The sequence below is a fragment of the Sphaerodactylus townsendi genome, linkage group LG01, assembly GCF_021028975.2.
Source record: "Sphaerodactylus townsendi isolate TG3544 linkage group LG01, MPM_Stown_v2.3, whole genome shotgun sequence".
NCBI lineage: Eukaryota > Metazoa > Chordata > Lepidosauria > Squamata > Sphaerodactylidae > Sphaerodactylus > Sphaerodactylus townsendi.
Window position 1 is genome coordinate 52,598,026 of NC_059425.1, and position 19,252 is coordinate 52,617,277.

Here is a 19,252-nt window from a genome sequence, read left to right on the forward strand (position 1 = left end):
CAGATATTGTCCCCTAGAATGCTGCGGTGGGCAATGTTCCTGAATGCATATGATTATGTCTTGCAGCACCAGTCGGGAAAGAAAATTGGTCATGTAGATGCGTTGAGTCGCTTGCCAGTACAAAGGGAGGAGGAAGATCATTCCCCACTTTTGGAGGTTTTGATGTTGGAATCGTTATCAGAGCCTCCAGTGCAAGCGGCAGAAATAGCAGAAAGGTCAGCTAAGGACCCAGTGCTTGCCCGAGTTTTGAATTGGGCATGGAAGGGTTGGCCATTGGGTAAGTTAGAGGAAAAATTCAGACCATTTGGAATGAGGCAGCACGAGATATCTGTCCACAAGGGGTGCTTACTGTGGGGAAATAGAGTAGCGATCCCAGCAGCTTTAAGGATTAGGGTGCTGGAGGCCTTACATGTAGGGCACCCCGGAATAGTGAGAATGAAGGCATTGGCCCGTAGTTATGTGTGGTGGCCAAAGATGGATAGTGAAATAGAAGAATGGGTGGCCAGGTGCAGGGAGTGTCAGATAACGCGACCTGCCCCACCTCAGGCCCCTACCTATCAATGGGAGTCCACAAAAAGACCGTGGTCAAGGGTACATATTGATTTTGCAGGGCCTTTCCAAGGCCAGGTGTTTCTCATCGTAGTGGACTCATATTCCAAATGGCTAGAAGTAGTGCCAGTAATGTCAATGACATCACAAACAGTTATTAGGGCACTGCGTAAGTTATTTGCAACCCATGGCCTCCCGGATACGGTGGTATCGGATAATGGGACAGCGTTTGTATCCAAGGAGTTTAGAGTATTCCTGGCCAATGGTGTTATTCGCCAGGTTACCTCGGCCCCTTTTCATCCGGCTACGAATGGGCAGGCAGAAAGGATGGTGCGTACAACGAAGGATGCATTGCAGCGAATAGTAGAGGGGGATTGGCACCGTCGGTTGGCAAATTTTTTGTTAACACAGCACATAACACCGTGCACAGCCACCGGGAGGAGTCCTGCGGAGTTGCTAATGAATCGGAAACTTACAACGTTGCTGGACCGAATGCATCCTGATTCAGTTGATGATCGTCCACGGAAAGAAGATCAGGTGTTGAAAGCACCTCGGACATTTGATAGGGATGATACGGTGTATGTCCGAAATTATGGAGCAGGTCCATGTTGGGTCCCAGCAGTTGTGAGGCAGCCGACAGGGCCCTTGTCTTATAGGGTGGAAACTGAAGAGGGGCGGGTGATCCGCAGACATGTTGACCAAGTAAGGAAGAGAGTGCCAGGTCCAACAGTAGATCAGGAACCCCAGGTCCTCGAATCTAGGGCGTTAAGGGGGCAGATGGAGCTGCAGGATGAGGAAGCAGTAAATAGTCCAATTGTCCCAGAGGAACCTGGGGCGTTAAGGGCACAGATGGAGATGCAGGATAAGGAAACAGCAAAGGGTCCAATTGTTTTGCAGAACCAGGAACAAACACAGACTCAGGAGCCAGAGCGGGAGCTGAGACGATCTCAGCGAAAGAGAATCCCACCAGATTATTACAGGAGTTAGGGGGAAGGGGTGTAATGTATTGTATTGATTGTGAGGTACTGTATTGTTTTAAGAGTCTGCAGCTGTTGCACTGGAATTGGTAATCAGTAGGTGTGTTATATTGAGCACAGCTGCAGAGTGATTTTAGGCTTTGTGTGAGTAGCAGCTTTGAAATAAAGCACCATGTTTTGTTCCTCCGACTCCTGATTCTTTGAGACATAACATATTGCACATGAGATAACAATTTAGTTGGATTTAAGCACCCTAGTGTGAAGTATTTTCATGGGGAAATCAGGTGTATCGGTCCCATTAAAATAAATTATTCCCACTGAAATAAATGGGCCAGTCCTTCACAGTGCCTACCAGTCACTATATGCTCTTTTCTTTTACAAGCCCACTCACTATGGCAAGTAATTTATTGCTGGAATAAATGTTTGCTTTTCTTTTTCCAGACACCCAGATTAAATACAGTTTGGAACAAAATGTAGAAAGCTATGAGAACTGGTTGAAATAATGTGTGAGAATAGGAAATTATTTAATACACAAGCTTGCTTTTCTGATTTCAGGATTTCAGATGTTTAGGTTTTATGAGCTAAGTAATGTTAAATAACTTTATTGTAAAATAACAGTGCCCATTCAAATGTATGCACTTGCTGAAATAATTTCTGATGAGCAGGAAACAATAGTTAATAGAAACTATCTGTACGATAGAATAAGTAATACATTATTAGACTGAAAGCTAGCAATTAGCTTACTGATCAATATCTATGTTAATTCTAGGGTCTAATAGCTTTAATGTTTAAACTTCTACCAACCAAGTCTATATATAACAAATGTTACATTTTTCCATGGCTCAATATATTTGATTTTAAGTCCACCAGGGACTCTTGTGATCATTTTAGTCTGAACTGCTCTGAGTTTTGCGGTGTAGGACATCTGTGCCTTAGCCAACATTAATTAACTAAAACACAGATTTCATATAGATATTTCCCCCCCGTAACTGCTGGTAATCTGTTTTGGATGTTGCATGCCCTCTTTCCTGTATTTTTTGTTTGTTTATACATTCCATGAGCAAGGAAACACAATCATAGTTATCCTATTTGGAAGATTTCTTGAGTATTTCTGTTTTGCAGCTGGTATCATTTTTTTTAACTCCACTTAAATTTGTACATATCTGGCCTGTTCCCCCTCCCCTTTTTATTTCTTAAAAGAAACAGGAAAGAAAACACAGAAAAGAAACTTTTAAAAATGAATATATATATATAAAGACAAAATATAACATTGTTGGTGAATCTACACATACGTTTCTGCAAAGTGGTTTCCAAATAGCTGAAAACAAAACCATGGGCAGTTGCTATTTATATGCTGTGTGTTCAAATATTTATAGAGTTCTAAGATCCTCAGTCTATTAGTTTGCTAGAAGTGGGCTTTTATCTTTCCAGTATTATAATAAAATTTTTAGCTGGAGTCAGGGCACAGAGGGTCCATTTTCATTCGTCATTGGTTAGCTTCCATGAGACAGGCAAATAGTTTAAAAGTATATACCGTATATACTCGCATATAAGCCGAATTTTTCAGCAAATTTTTTCTGCTGAAAATGCCCCCCCTCAACTTATATCGTATTTAAAAAAATATTTTAGGGTTTTTACTTTGTCGGCCGCCAGTAGGCTAGTGGCACCAAGATTTCAAGGATTTTTCAAGAGACTCTCCTGATGATACCAGCCAAGTTTGGGAAAGTTTGGTTCAGGGGGTCCAAATTTATGGACCCCCAAAGTGGGAGCCCCATCCCCCATTGTTTCCAATGGGAGCTAATAGTAAATGGGGCTACATTTTGAGGGTCCATAACTTTGGACCCCTTAAACCAAACTTCACCAAACCTGGGTGGTATCATCAGGGTAATCTCTTGATGATACCTGCCAGGTTTTGTGATGTTTGGTTTAGGGGGTCCAAAGTTATGGACCACCAAAGGGGGTGCCTCATCCCCCATTGTTTCCAATGGGAGCTAATACTAGATGGGGCTACATTTTGAGGGTCCATAACTTTGGACCCCCTGAACCAAACTTCACCAAACCTGGGCAGTATCATCAGGAAGGTCTCCTAAAGATACTCTGAAATGTTGGTACTGCTAACATAAACATTCCTCCCCTGACCAAAAATCCAGTTTTGAAGGATTTTAACTCTTGTGTTTTTTTATCTTGGTTGCTGTTTGAGCTAAGGTTTTTTTTACTTTTAAAGTTATTGTTGAGACCATATTGTTTTTGTTTGACTCTCTTTTCCACTTACAGAGTTAGTGTACTGTTTTTCTTTGAAATAAATATTCAAAAACATTTAACTTACTGATGCCTCAATTAATGTAATTTTATTGGTATCTATTTTTATTTTTGAAATTTACCAGTAGCTGCTGCATTTCCCACCCTCAACTTATACACGAGTCAATAAGTTTTCCCAGTTTTTTTGTGGTAAAATTAGGTGCCTCGACTTATACGTGGGGTGACTTATACACGAGTATATATGGTAATCATCCTCAGTAATCCGTGAACATTCTAATACAACATCGATATTAGTAAATTCTTTCCTGGTAAGTTTAAGGAATGTGTCCTGTGAGTTACATCGGTAGCAATTAAATGTTGTATGCAATCCTTTGCTAAAGAATCATTGTGGTGTCCATATCTTGAACATAATTTTTCACTGAATACGTCTTAATTTAAGATTCACTGAGAGACCTGTCTCTCAGTGTTCCTTGACAAAATAGGGCTTTCAAGGTCCTTATTCAGTTTATTCCATTCATATTTATTAACCAACATCAAATATTTATACACAGATATAGTGGGTTTTGTTTTCTGCCTTGATCCTATTAGTTTCCAGAAGCGAAGGAGACTCTGAGATACTTCATGCCACAGAGCCATATTTAGATACCAGCAAATGTTGCAATTGTAAGTATTGCCATTCTGCATAAGATGGCAAGTCATGTCTAATTTCAACTCAGAAAATGTCAAAAAGATCATCAACCTAACTTATCATTTGGTCCAATATAAAAATTCCCATATTGATCCAAACCTTCAATAAAAATAATTTCTTCCCAGTTTCTAGATCTGGGTTGGTACATAATGTTAATTTAGCATGGGTAAATTGATCAAATTGACATTGTGCCATTGTACATCATTGTTTTCTAGTTAAAGAAATTGCAAGAGGAATGAAATCCACTCGAACATATATAGTCCCTAATGCATTCTGTTAAGAGGGGGACACCAGATAAGAGGCCCCCCAAAAAGCCCAAGATGGACAATCCAACTGGAAGGAATAATCCCAATAATTAGTACAAGTTAACAGGAATTCCTGATGATGTAAACTAACATTAGGGAAATGGCTATTGCTACCTCAGCTCCTGTCGGCTTTCCCCCAGGGCTCAGTTTAAAAGCTGTTCTGCCACCTTTTTAATGTTGAGCGCCAGCAGCCTGGTTCCTCTTTGGTTCAGATGAAGCCCGTCCCGTTTGTACAGGCCTACCTTGTCCCAAAAGGTTCCCCAGTTCCTGACAAATCTGAAACCCTCTGCCTTACACCACCTTCTCATCCACGCATTGAGACCCTGTATCTCCGCTTGCCTAGCTCGCCCTGCGCGTGGAACAGGTAGCATTTCTGAGAATGCCACCTTGGGGGTCCTGGACTTCAACCTGTTACCTAGCAGCCTAAATTTAGCTTCCAGAACCTCCCGGCTACATTTCCCAATGTCGTTGGTGCCAATGTGGACTACAACTGCTGACTCCACCCCAGCACTGTCTAAAAGCCTATCTAGACGAAGCGTGACATCTGCAACCTTCGCACCAGGCAGGCAAGTCACCATGCGGTCATCACGCCTCTCGCAAACCCAACTCTCTATATTTCTAATGATCGAATCACCCACTACGAGAAGCCCCCCACCTCCCTGAGGGGTATCCTCAGTGCGAGAGGATATCTGATCACCAGCTAAGGAAGGGGTCCCATCTAAGGGAGCATCTTCCCCCACCTCAGACTGGCACCCTCCGTCCCCAAGACCTTCATTCTCCATGACATCTGAATGGACGTCACCTTGGGAGTGGGATCCGGCTGTTAGGTCCCTGAAAGCCTCGCCTGTCACCCTCTCTACCTCTTTCAGCTTCTCCAGGTCTGCCACCTTGGCTTCAAGAGAACGCACACGTTCCTTGAGTGCCAGGAGCTCATTGCAGCGAGGGCACACCCACGACTTCTGTCCCAGTGGCAGATAGTCATACATGTGACACTCAGTGCAAAACACTGGAAAGCCCCCACCCCCCTGCTGGCTTCCTGCCTTCATCTCTGTTTTTGTTTAGATATTTAAATATTAAACTTTTAGTCAGTGCCCCCTGGAGATATCTGTACGTACTATCCCTCAAGAAATGCCCCTTTTAATTAAAACAAAAAGAAAAACAGGGAAAAAATGAAATTGCGCACGCCGCTAGGCGCGCGCCGCTGGTTTCAGAGACTGAATTAAAGAGTGACTCACCTCAGGAGCCCCACCTCTGAGCAGCCCAGGACAAAGAGGAACCTCTGTTAACCCCTGTTAAGCCCCACCTTCCAGCAGTCTCAGCTCCTAGTAGCCTTAAGGAGAAAAAGAGATAACCCCTGCAAACCCCTGTTAAAGTACACTGTTTTAAAAGATGTGGCTATGAGAAAAGCCCTTCAAAATGAACACCAGAGCTGACTCTGCTCTTCTGGCCCAGTCTTCTCCACCACTGCTTCTCCTCTGCTGGTTCCAGAGACTTCGGTTCGGAATACAGTATCTATGGGGATGCAGACAGAGAGGGAGGTTTTTCTAAATCAACCACATGCAAGCGAGGAACATAGCAATGTGCATGTGACAAGGGATAGTGTCTACAAAAGACTTGAGGGTAAAGCACATAAATCCCAGGTTAAGGACAAAGACAGGGTATACAGGTGTCTCTATGCTAATAGTAGAAGCCTGCGACCTAAAATGGGGGAGCTGGAGTACAGAGTTTTGAAGGAGGACTTAGATATAGTGGGCATTACAGAGACATGGTGGAATGAGGAGAACCAGTGGGATGCTGTTATACCAGGCTACAGGCTCTATAGGAAGGATAGGACAGGGCGCATTGGGGGTGGAGTTGCCCTTTACATAAAAGAGAGCATAGTGTCACATAAAATAGACAATGAAAGGGGAGCTGGTTCCCCTACAGAATCACTGTGGATATCAATACCAGGTGTGAAGGACAGTTTAATATTAGGAATATATTATCGTCCCCCTGACCAAAGTGCACAAGAGGATTCTGAGATGGAAAAAGAAATTAGAGAGGCCAACAAAAACAAAAATGTAGTGGTAATGGGTGATTTTAACTATCCCCATATAAACTGGAAAAATGCATGTTCATGTCATAGTAAGGAGAGAGCATTCCTGGATATGCTAAATGACTGTGGCTTAGAGCAGATGGTTGTGGAACCAACCAGGGGAGAGGTGATCCTAGATCTCATTCTATGTGGGACCCAGGATCTGGTGCAGGAAGTCAGTGTTGTTGAGCCAATAGGGAACAGCGACCACAATGCTATCAGATTCAGTATCTCTGCATGCGAACAAGTGACAACTACTAATGTAGTTACATTTGCCTTCAGAAAGGGAAATTTCTCAAAGATGAGGGGGATAGTGCGCAGGAAGCTGAAAGGGAAAATCAAGAGAGTCAAAACTGTCCAGGATGCTTGGAGGTTATTTAAAAACACAGTCATAAAAGCTCAGCTGGAATGTGTTCCACAGGTTAGGAAAGGCAGCGCCCAGTCCAAAAGAAAGCCACCATGGTTAACAAGAGAGGTTGAGGAAATTATCAGAAAAAAGAAAATGTCTTTTAGAAAATGGAAGTCCAGTTTGACTGATGAAGAATATGAGAGGGAACACAAATGGTGGCAAAAGAGAAGTAAGTTAGCTATAAGGGAGGCAAAAAAGGATTATGAGGAACGCATGGCTGCGAACATCAAAACCAGCAACAAACAGTTCTTCAAGTACATCAAAAGCAGGAAGCCAGCAAGGGAAGCGGTAGGCCCGTTAGATGACAAAGGAACAAAGGGTGTGCTAAAAGATGGCAGGGAGATTGCAGAGAAGCTGAATGAATTCTTTGCATCTGTCTTCACCCAAGAGGAGGTGAGGAACATTCCTGCACCTGAACCAAGCTTCTTAGGAGGCGATTCTGAGGAACTAGCGATGATAGTGGTAGACAAGGAAGAAGTTCTGGCAGCCATTGATAAACTAAATGCTACCAAATCCCCTGGCCCAGATTGCATTCACCCAAGAGTTCTTAAAGAGCTCAAGCATGAAATTGCTGATCTTCTCACTTTAATATGCAACTTATCCCTGAAATCAGGCTCCATCCCTGAAGACTGGAAGATGGCCAATGTCACACCAATCTTTAAGAAAGGATCTAGGGGGGACCCGGGAAATTACAGGCCAGTCAGTTTGACATCTGTTCCTGGTAAATTAGTAGAATCTATCATTAAAGATAAAATTATAAAACATGTAGAAAAGCAAGACCTGCTGAGAAAGAGTCAGCATGGCTTTTGCAGAGGCAAATCCTGTCTTACAAACTTACTAGAGTTCTTTGAGGATGTAAACAGGCATGTGGATAAGGGGGAACCAGTGGACATTGTCTACTTGGATTTCCAAAAGGCTTTTGACAAAGTTCCTCACCAGAGACTATTGAGAAAACTCAGCAATGAAGGAATAAGAGGGGAAGTCCTCCTATGGATTAAAAACTGGTTGAGAAACAGGAAGCAAAGAGTGGGTGTAAATGGGAAATTCTCACAATGGAGAGATGTAAGGAGTGGTGTCCCCCAAGGATCCGTTTTGGGACCAGTGCTCTTTAACCTATTCATAAATGACCTGGAAGTAGGGGTGGGTAGCGTGGTGGCCAAGTTTGCAGATGATACCAAATTATATAGTGTGGTGAGAACCGCAAAGGATTGTGAAGAGCTCCAAGCGGACCTTGATAAATTAGGTGAGTGGGCTAAGAAATGGCAAATGCAGTTCAATGTAGCAAAATGTAAAGTGATGCACATAGGGGCAAAAAATCCAAACTTCACATACACGCTACAGGGGTCAGTGCTATCAGTCACAGACCAGGAAAGGGATTTAGGCGTCTTTGTTGATAGTTCCATGGGAATGTCAACTCAATGCATGGCAGCTGTGAAAAAGGCAAACTCTATGTTGGGGATAATTAGGAAAGGAATTGAGAATAAAACTGCAAAGATTGTCATGCCCTTATATAAAGCCGTGGTGCGACCGCACTTGGAGTACTGTGTTCAGTTCTGGTCACCACATCTCAAAAAGGATATTGAAGAGATAGAAAAAGTGCAGAGAAGGGCAACGAGGATGATTGAGGGACTGGAGCACCTTCCTTATGAGGAGAGGCTGCAGCGTTTGGGACTCTTTAGCTTGGAGAGGAGACGTCTGAGGGGGGATATGATTGAAGTCTATAAAATTATGCATGGGGTAGAAAATGTTGACAGAGAGAAATTTTTCTCTCTTTCTCACAATACTAGAACCAGGGGGCATTCATTGAAAATGCTGGGGGGAAGAATTAGGACTAATAAAAGGAAACACTTCTTCACGCAACGTGTGATTGGTGTTTGGAATATGCTGCCACAGGAGGTGGTGATGGCCACTAACCTGGATAGCTTTAAAAGGGGCTTGGACAGATTTATGGAGGAGAAGTCGATTTATGGCTACCAATTTTGATCCCTCTTTGATCTGAGGTTGCAAATGCCTTAACAGACCAGGTGATTGGGAGCAACTGCCGCAGAAGGCCATTGCGTTCACATCCTACATGTGAGCTCCCAAAGGCACCTGGTGGGCCATTGCGAGTAGCAGAGAGCTGGACTAGATGGACTTTGGTCTGATCCAGCTGGCTTGTTCTTATGTTCTTATGTTCACGTATGTCTCTGAGGAATCTTGTAACATCTGAAGGAGATTTAATACTGTCTTATTTTAAATGTTATAGTCTGAATTTCGAATGAGTATCTACCATATATTCCTTTTGAGAAAGTAATCAAAACTTACCTGCTGTATGTATCTGTCTGTAGTTTTCCACATATAATAGTACTCAATGATGCTAGTCAGAGACTTCCAAGGAAGCTGAAAAACATAGGTTTTTAAAAATATTCACACTGCATTAGCTTAAAAAATATGGGATCAGAAACACTTTAAGTAGAATAAAACACAAAATTAATCATATGTCCGAGCAACCATTAAATAGCTCAGCATCTGGATGAACCACAAGTTTTTGCATTCCTTCATTCCTCCCTATTCTTCCATTCTTGCATATCAGTTTTGAGACCCAAACCTCATTTTAGGATCTAACATGATAAAGGCTTGTGTCTGTACTACCATTTTTACAAAGCACAGCTAGCTCCACATGATAATTTACAAATAGAAGTAGGGCTGCTAACTGAGGTGGGTACTAAATATAGATAGTAAAGGCCTGGAAGACATAATACCAGCCATAGCTGCCTCTGAAAAGGGCACACATGAGAAGCAAGATGACCCACGGACCGCCATTGGGCAAATCACTCAATTGGACTGGTTCCCATGGATTCCTTTTACCCTGACACAAGACATTCGAAGTAGAAGACCACAGCTATTCTCATTTCACTGACAACTTAGTCTTCTTCTGTTCATCTTCTCTTAACAGGACCACTAAAAGGACAAAGTTTTTTAGTGAATGACAGAGGTAACAGCAACAAAAAATGCTTTTCTCCTTTGCTATCTGTACAGCATCAAAATGCTAGCTTGGAAAGAGTCATTAATTCCTGTTTGCTCACAAAGCAGCTTACAGCTCATCTCAATTACAACATATACAAATAATGGCAACAAATGCCAATAATAACACTGATAATCAACTTCATGTAGGGAAATCCATCCTAGTTTGACCATAGGACTTTATTTAACTGTCTCAGAGCTAGAGAGATATAAATATTCCCCCCCCCCACCCCCACCCCCAATATATTTATTCTTGAGCTTTCCTGGATTGTCCATTTTAATTGCTGGAACACACACAATTTATTTATTTATTTTCTGTCATTTTGATACCATGTCATTTACACATCATAAACCATTTACATGCTGAAATAACATTAAAATTGCTTCAATTTAATGGGAACTATTCAACAAGAGGAAATACAAAATGGCCCCAAAATAAACAGAAATAATTGAAATAGCTTTTTGAGACAAAACAGCTGTAGAATTCTGTAGATTCTTTGGTAGTTATAACTGTTACTGCCATACAACCTTAAATAAAAGTATGAATAGCAAAAGGACCGAGAGTACAATGACCATCCATCTTTCACAATAAGCCCATGCAAATTAATGGAAAAAGTGGATGTTAGAGATGTAAGAATTAATCTTTATGGCATTTCCTGAGAGAAAAATTGAACTAAAATCAGGGTATAGCACAAGGAACTTTGTTAACCTGCAACCCAATATGTGCTGATCAGCTGTAAAAGATCAATATAAATTACACTGGTTTTATGTTCCTTTCTTCGCATGCATTTCACATTGCTAAGGGTTCATACCACAGGGAAATAGATCTCATGCCACAGTGGGTTGCAGGTAACAGGAAAACAAGAGGGCTACATCAGTCACCTTGATAAAAGAAGGCAAGGACAACTGATGATGCAGTGGAAAAGTGAAAATTAATTTTGCTCCAACAATTATATTGGCCACTTATTTATTTCAGTGTTCACATAAGGTGCTACTTTAACCCAAAAAGATCCTAATAGTCATGGTCTTCAGTATGTGTGGGAATGCCTTCTGCCATACACCCTTCTGCTTCTTTTCAATGGCTAAACAGGCTGCAAATTTCTGCTTTGGAATCAAATGGAAGAAAGGGATTTTCTATGGTTCCTCCAGTCTTTTTCTTCCAGAATAGGGGTGCATGCATTATTTTGTTGTTGTTGTTGTTTTTCAGATTTGGATTTAAAAGACATGGACATTTTTGAAAAGTGGGAAAAAAAACAATACTCCTTATCAGCTTTATCTGGTTTTCCCAAAATTTGTACCGTCTATGTGGACTTGAGAAGCAGCAGCAGGGAGAACTAAATGCTGGGTCACTTCCTAAGTTCATGTGGACTTCGGAGGCAGGGTGGGGAGAAGAATTGAATGCTCTCCCTACCATCTCTTTCTACCAGTGAGGAGGAAAGTGTGTGTGGGGGGGAGGGGGGAGGTGGAGAGGGAGAGGGGCTTTAACAAAGACAGGCTGAGGAAGGCCCGAAAATGCCAAAAGACATTGGTCTGTAGAAATATCTGTTTTGTTTGTCCATGGATTTAATCATCTGTAGTTGGAGCTATATTGAGAGTAATAAAAACTGATTTTAATGGTATCAGATCTTAAATCCACAAAGCTATGAATATAATGATTTCATTTCACCTCATCATTTTGGACAGTGGCGGGATTCAGCAGGTTCGCACCACTTCTGCAGAACCGGTTGTTAAAATGATGCTTGCAAACAACCAGTTGTTAAATTATTTGAATCTCACCACCGGAACCAGTTGTTAAATTATTTGAATTCCACCACTGATTTTGGAACACTGATATATGTTGCTGATAATGTCAAAAGAAAGCCAGATTTCACTTGTCTTAGTGAGCTTCAGTTAGCAGTTCCCATAAAAAGAAAAAGATCTACATAAAAACCTGAAAAAAATTCTACCCTTTTCATCATGAGTTAATATTACAGTTTAAATAATTAAGACACTATCTGATTAAAAAGAGTTTAGAAGCCACATTGTTAACTTGAAGGTGATAATAAAAGTGCACTGCTTTATCAGAGGATGACCCCATAGATCAGTTCTAAGAATTCTGATTGTATAATGTCATGCTGCTAATATAAGTAAATTTTAGCTGCTATAGCAGTGACTGGAAGCTAGAATAATTAATGTAATGATAGATCAGGTCATGATATCTTGAAGGTACATTTTTGAGACCATTCCAGTTTGCTAAATATGCCTTCTGGTTTCTACATTCATTTGAATTAATTTACTGCTGCATAAAGGAATAACTGAGAAGAGAGTGCTTGCTTCTCAAGAAAGAGGGTTAGTGGGCAGCATGTTGTCCTGTCTTATGCAAAAAAGTATCAGTTAAAGGGGTTGATCATTGTGACAATTACTTTTTACTCCTGAAGAATTTAATAGAGCACTCAAGGGATACCTGCCTCCAATTTGAAGCTGCACAGGAAAGAAATGCCTTACAACAAAAATCTCCTTAATATAAAAATGTAGCATTTATGGTAAAACTAGCTAGAAAGTATGTAATGTTTCAGCATAGTTCGGATGCGCTTCCAAATAAATCTACTTGGACACTCTGAAATTATAAGGTTCATGAGTGGAATTCTATTATATGTACTGACCAGTAAGAAAAGGTTTACATAAACTGCCCAGAGCCCCTTGGGGATTGGGCGGTCTATCAAATATAATAAATAATAAAATAATAATAAATAAACAGTTGCAATGTTAAAAAAATACACTGGGGTGCCTGAAGAAACAACTGAATTCAGTGAGTGTTGCTGTACAACTGTAAGCAGTTGGTCTCTTCCTCCCATTAGAGGGTGCCATGGAGGCATGGGAGCCATACTGGCATAAAAGCAAAGCACTGCTCTCCACAAAATGGATGCTCCTCAGAGAATTTTGGGATCTATCTTAGGTGTCAAGCCTTGGCAAGAAGGAGGTTGGCAGCTGAACATTTCAGCTGGCCCTGAAGGTATGCCTGGCTGGACCATGAGGATATTGTGTTACCCTAAGAGGTGATTTAATCAGCACTCTAAGCAGATCCTTATCTGCACCAATCCCTACAATCAATATGTATTCAAGAGAATAATACCAGCATACGTGCCTCTGGAAGACACCACAAGGGCCATCAAGTCCAACCCCCTGCCATGTAGAAGATACAATCAAAGCATTCCTGACAGAAAGCCATTCATTCTCTGTTTAAAAGCCTCCAAAGAAGGAAACTCCACCACTCTCTGAGGCAATGTAATCCACTGTTGAACAGCCCTTACTGTCAGGAAATTCTTCCTAACATTTAGGTGGAATCTCTTTTCCCCCCACCCCCAAAGGATTGCAATGAAAGTCAATCTTCCTAACACTAAACTCTTCCACAATGTATCCTCAGCATCTTATTCTGTACAAAAGTAGTCACATTTAAAAACAAGCATATGCTTGAAAATATGTTTATGTCTAGAATATACACTGTACTTATTATCTTTACGGATACAGTTTTTTCCCCCAGAAAAATCTTCACACATTCTGAGTGTGTAACAGCCTTGCCTTTAAAAAAGGTATTAACGCACTTCAAAATTAAAAAAAAATGTGTCATAGGAGGGGTTTTTTCAGTGTGCTCTAAATTTCCATTTCAGCTGGGGAAAAAATTAAAACAATGCTTTAGAAAAAATGGGGGAAACCAGAACTGGAAAAAATGGTAAAAGAATAACTGCCATTACTGAACAATTTGACTGAGCATCAGGGGTGGAGCGCTCACGGGGACACGTGGGGTCTCATGTCCCCAGACGCATGCCATCCTGTAACGTGGGGGGGGGCGCAAAATCCCTTCCTCCCCTGCACCGGCTCGGCTCCCAAGTTGGCGCAGGGGAGGAGGGGATGGTGCCCGTGGGGGAGGGTGCAAAATCACCCCCCACCCCTCAGCCAGGCCCAGCCCTGCCAGACCACTCCTTCAGTTGGCGGAGGCTGAAGGAGCAGCCTAGCGGGGCCACTGCAGAGTGCATCTCTGCCTGATCCCGCCAGGCCCAGCAGAGGCTGCAGCCGAGCACCCCTCAGCCCCACACTACCAGGCTGCCCAGGACCACTGCCAGCTCAGGTAAGTGGGGCATGGTTGAGGTAGCTACCATAGGGCATGGGGAGCACCATTTTGCCTCAGGCGCCATTTCCCCCTGCTACACCTCTGCTGAGCATGGGCTGCCAAGATAGGGAAAAGCCCTCATTTTTCAATTTTTATTCCTTTTCTGTTAATAAACTGCCAGGATTTTTTTTTCTGCATAAAGGTAACTCAATGTTTGAAGACATCTCCATATGGAACATTATTTCACCCAGCTCAGTGTCACGTACTCTGACTAGCAAAAGGTTTACAATGTGTCCACCTGGACTTACCAGGGATTCAACCTAGGAACTTCTGTATGCAAAGCATATGCTCTGACACTAAGGAATGGTCTCTTACCCAAGTAACTTACTTGCATGAAAATATTTTTTAAAAGAAAGAAAATGAATACAAGAGAATTGATGTTAATGGCTATAACAAAGAAAACTAAAGTTGTTATGCTTTACTTACAAAGTCTTGCCGTATGTCATTGAAGTCTTTGCCATATTTTTCTAGGGCTTCTTCGAACAAGCTAGCCTCTGAAGCAGACCATTCTTCCATTTCATCTCTACAAAGAACAGGTCCTCCCAATGGAACCAAGACACTAATGGCACTGCTGAGATCATAACTGTGCTTGTGCAAGGTATCCATTGCATGAAACTGAAAAAAAAAGTTTTTAAAGGAGAAAAGCCATATATGTTGAAGAGGTATTGCTAAGGAAAAGGAACAAACAATAAATGCATTGTATGTATCCATTTGCTGTAAAAAGATGGCTAGCCTTTTATCCTCTTATCAGACCTTCATTTTTTTGGATGTTTACAGCTTCCCATAGTGCCAGATGTCCCATTTGGCTGACTACCCATACTTGCCTTGTATACCAGCAAGAAATGAATGTAAGTTAAATGAGTAAAACTGAGGCTCAGAGTGGATTTTCTTGAACACTGTACACTATTGCAACAAGAAGAAATTGTGTAAAGTTGTGAATTATCTTTAGTCTTAACTTCCTTTTTTAAAATCAATTTAAAAAGATTGGGAGATGAAAGCATGCCAGCAAACTCATAATTTTTTTAAAAATGCCAAAATTTTAAAAATGCCAAAAAAATTAACATATTAGTTCCAGCCATTTTTGCCAATTAACAGTGAATTGTAGCTTTGGGGAGAAAATATGTGCTGCTTTAAGACAGGTGAACAAAGGGGAAAAATGGGGAAACAAAAGTTCTAACAATGCCCAGAGAGCACCCAAGAGTTTGGAAAAAAATGACAAAGCATAAAGGAAGATAATTAAGCCTCTTTTGGCTCTTCTAATGTCTCATTGTTAGAAGGACTGTCCATTAACTATAATAAAAGTTAATAAGTCATTAGCATGGATAAAACTGCTATTGTTCTAGTACAAAATGTGTCCGTTGAAATAACTAATGTGCACTTTCAAGAATAAATCATGTTACTGCTGAAGAAAGCAAAACCCCACTTCCCTCAGGATGCTACTAATGAGGCTCCACAGCACTGCGTGATTAGCAGTGGAAACCTCTCTCTCTCTCTCTCTCTCTCTCTCTCTCTCTCTCATTCTCTCTCTCAGCATCTCCCCTGAAGCTACACCTTGTTTCTGCGTGAACTCAGAGCCGCAAAGTTTTCACTTGAAAGGAACTCTCTGCAGTTGCCAAGAGAAACATCAGGGCCAGTAGATGGTGCCCTCTTTCAGAAACGTATTATTTGTTCATTCTTCACATATCCTATCAGGTTTTTCCTTCATAATCTCCCATTTAATTGAATCAATATGATCTCAATTATTCAGCTATTACATATTTAAGATTTTTAACAGGATAGATCATTTGAAAAGGCTTTACCTTCCAATATTATCTTTTACTGAGAATTTCTTCAAAGGGCCACATAAACACAGAATATAGGTGTTTTTTTAAAAAAAACAACCACTTGATTGGAAAAAAAATTTAAAATTTTTTTATTGATTTTATAACAACTACACCAAAACTAACATGGGAAGATAAGACATTAGTGAACCAGTCACTCTGTACTACTAAGCAACATAGGTAAATACTACAAACAACTTTGACTTCCCCTCCAAATCCTGCTGCCAAATTAATTAATTTTTTAAATCAATTAGCAATGATCAAAAATCAATTTAGCAAAAGTACAGAGAAAGCTATAATATAACCTTGTTATAGTCTTATCTCTTGAACTTAGTTCTCACAATTGAAGGCTTTTATACAGTATTTTCCCTTCCCTCCAAGGTATCTATTTATTTATTTATTTATTGTTCAAACTTTTATACTGCCCCATCCTCGAAGGGCTCTGGGCGGTGTACAGCATAAAATAATTAGTATAAATAAATGACTAAAACCTTTAAAACAGTGATAACAACAATAATAACAGTAAAAGAGACGTCCGGCCAACCCCATTTTTTAAAAAAATTCTCCCTGGAGGAGGAGGACGAGTCCCAGGATGATAGGCTCAGATGTAAGGAGCCAACTAGGGGCACCATTTCAGCGGCTGGTCCCTCCAAAGGCCCGGTGGAACAACTCCGTCTTACAGGCCCTGCGGAACTCACTGAGGTCCCGCAGGGCCCTGACAGATGGAGGGAGAGTGTTCCACCAGGCCGGGGCCAGAGCCGTAAAAGCCCTGGCCCGTGTGGAGGCCAGCCGTAAAAGCCCTGGCCTGTGTGGAGGCCAGCCGTAAAAGCCCTGGCCTGTGTGGAGGCCAGGTAATATCCTCCAGTAAATTATATAATTGCAACTGACATCTAATGGTTCTCTATTGTTTTTAATATCTAACATTTCAATCTATTTAATCTGTTTATCCATTTTTTCTTACGTTTCACAAATTCAACAGCTAGATATTTTTTTAAGTAAAATCCTTATTGTTCCTCTTGCAGAATTCCTTGGCTGAAGTGGTGATTCTCTGTTGCTGTTCTTTGTATGTAAAAAAGAGACCTTCTCATTTAAGCCATGTAAATCTTATCTGTTTCTTCTTTAGAGATCACCTAAAAAGAATAATTATTTCTCTTTTGCAAGACTCTCATTGATATTTCTTTCATTATTATAACCTTATTATCTTCCATCTTGAATGATGATTTCCGATGGGCCTCTAGGACTTGATCAGCAAAATCCTTTGTGTAGAAGAAGATGACAATATCTCTGCTCAGTCCACAAGATTTTGGCTTTTTAGAATTCACTCTGTAGATTTTTTTTCAGTCTTTGAAGTCATATCTTCCTCTTCCATCTTCAAGAATTTGACCAGTGCTGAGGATATTTTCTGTTTAAGGTGATCTTTTGAAGGATTCTGTTCTTCTGTGACCCTCCTCAGTCCTAAGGCCTTTTCTCTGGCTTCATATTAAAGTTGAAGAAATGTTTGCTCGTGCACCTTAAGTTCCAGTGTGCAGTGTTAGCACTTCTTTCAGATCTTTGATTTCCTCCTTTGTAACCTTTAAGTCTTCTTCCACCTGTACAGTTTTGTTTTAAAGATCAGTTTTTATTTCTTTAATCTTCTTCTATAATTTAGCCATCATTGTTAGATTTCCCAACTCCTTACCTGGGATATTTCCAATACAATCTATTTCAGAGTGAAGATTCTATATATTGGCAGACATAGCCTTCACATTACTGGAAATCTCCATGACCTCTGAAGAGGTAGCTAAGCCTTTCTTTGTTAAAGCCATTCTCAATAATGGCCACTAGATGGCACCATGCAACAGTAGCCCACAGTTGACAGTAGTCTGTCTCCAGATCTGCTTTAGCTCCGCTTTCTTATTCAATGACTTGTCATGGCAGACTTTCTTTTCCAATCTTGGTTTGGCACTCTGCCAACTCAACAAACAGTTGTGGCAGTTTTATTACACAGCCGGAAAACAGCTATCACCCTCCAATGCCTTCAGTTCAGAGATTCTCCCTTAATTTAATATCTCTCACACTCTTCTAATTCTTTCTGGACTTCTCGACAGCAAGGTTTGGGCTTCTCTTTTAAATTTCTTCTTCTTCAATTTATAAACAAGAGATTTGTTACTCAACTTAGAAGCAATCCTCCCTAAAAGGGGGAAGGCAAGGGCTCCAGCTGGGAAATGATGGCAACACTGCAGGCTCTGATTTCTTCCACCCCAGCTAGTCACAGCAGTTTGAACAAGCACATGCTTCCTTCCAGGGCGCATCATTCTAGGAGCAAGTATGGCATCTTGCTGGCTCTCTCCTTGTCTGGAGAGGCATGTGGTTACCTATGGAACTATAAGTTAGAACTCTGGCCCTTTCCGCACGGGCTATTAACAGCACCCTGGGGTCGGCAAAAACGCCGTCCCCAGGAAGCTGTTCACACAGGGGGCGCAGCTGCTGCACAGCCGCGCCGCCCTCGCGCCTCACGAGCGGTGCGAAGCGAGGTTTATGGAAAACGGCAGATTCGAGCCGCTGCCGTGTGAACGTCAGCGGCTCAAAGGCACCCTCCCTCCCCCCTTTTGACTGTCGACCTACCGTCACTGCGGCTGTCCAATGCGTCGCTGAGGCCTGGGGACACGCCCCCCTGCCCTGCGACGCCGGAGCGGTCGTGCCGGGGGGGGCAGAATGGAAACCTCGGCTGACGCGCTGGCTGCAGTGACAGTAGGTCAGATGGAAGACCGAGCTTGGCGGCGATCTTCCCGGTTGTTTCTGGGACCGTTCGTGCGAACGGTCCCAAGGGGGTTGGGTCGGCGTAGTGTGCACCGACCCAATCCCAATCGTGGCCATGTGGAAACGGCCTCTGTGTCCCAGAGCAAGTCCTGGAACAGCCATCCTGTGCCATCTTCAAACTGGGAGTGATTGGAAAATATTTTGTGGTGTTGTTTTGGTGGATGCCAGGTCCACTGTGGAAGGGCATAAGCTGAAATAAATGGGCCAGATATGCGGGAACGC

The 19,252-nt window shown here is 41.8% G+C and overlaps 1 protein-coding gene across 3 annotated transcripts in view; it reads right to left on the reverse strand.

The window, feature by feature from the left end:
• Positions 1-19,252, reverse strand: part of MTA3 (metastasis associated 1 family member 3) — a 228,140-nt gene that overhangs the window by 141,064 nt on the left and 67,824 nt on the right. For all 3 annotated transcript variants that reach the window (XM_048495449.1, XM_048494638.1, XM_048493832.1), the window contains exons 9-10: positions 14,838-15,026; positions 9,566-9,640 (exon numbers count right to left, since the gene is read on the reverse strand). In XM_048495449.1, the coding sequence (XP_048351406.1) occupies positions 9,566-9,640; positions 14,838-15,026 (264 nt within the window). The remainder of the gene's footprint in view (positions 1-9,565; positions 9,641-14,837; positions 15,027-19,252) is intronic.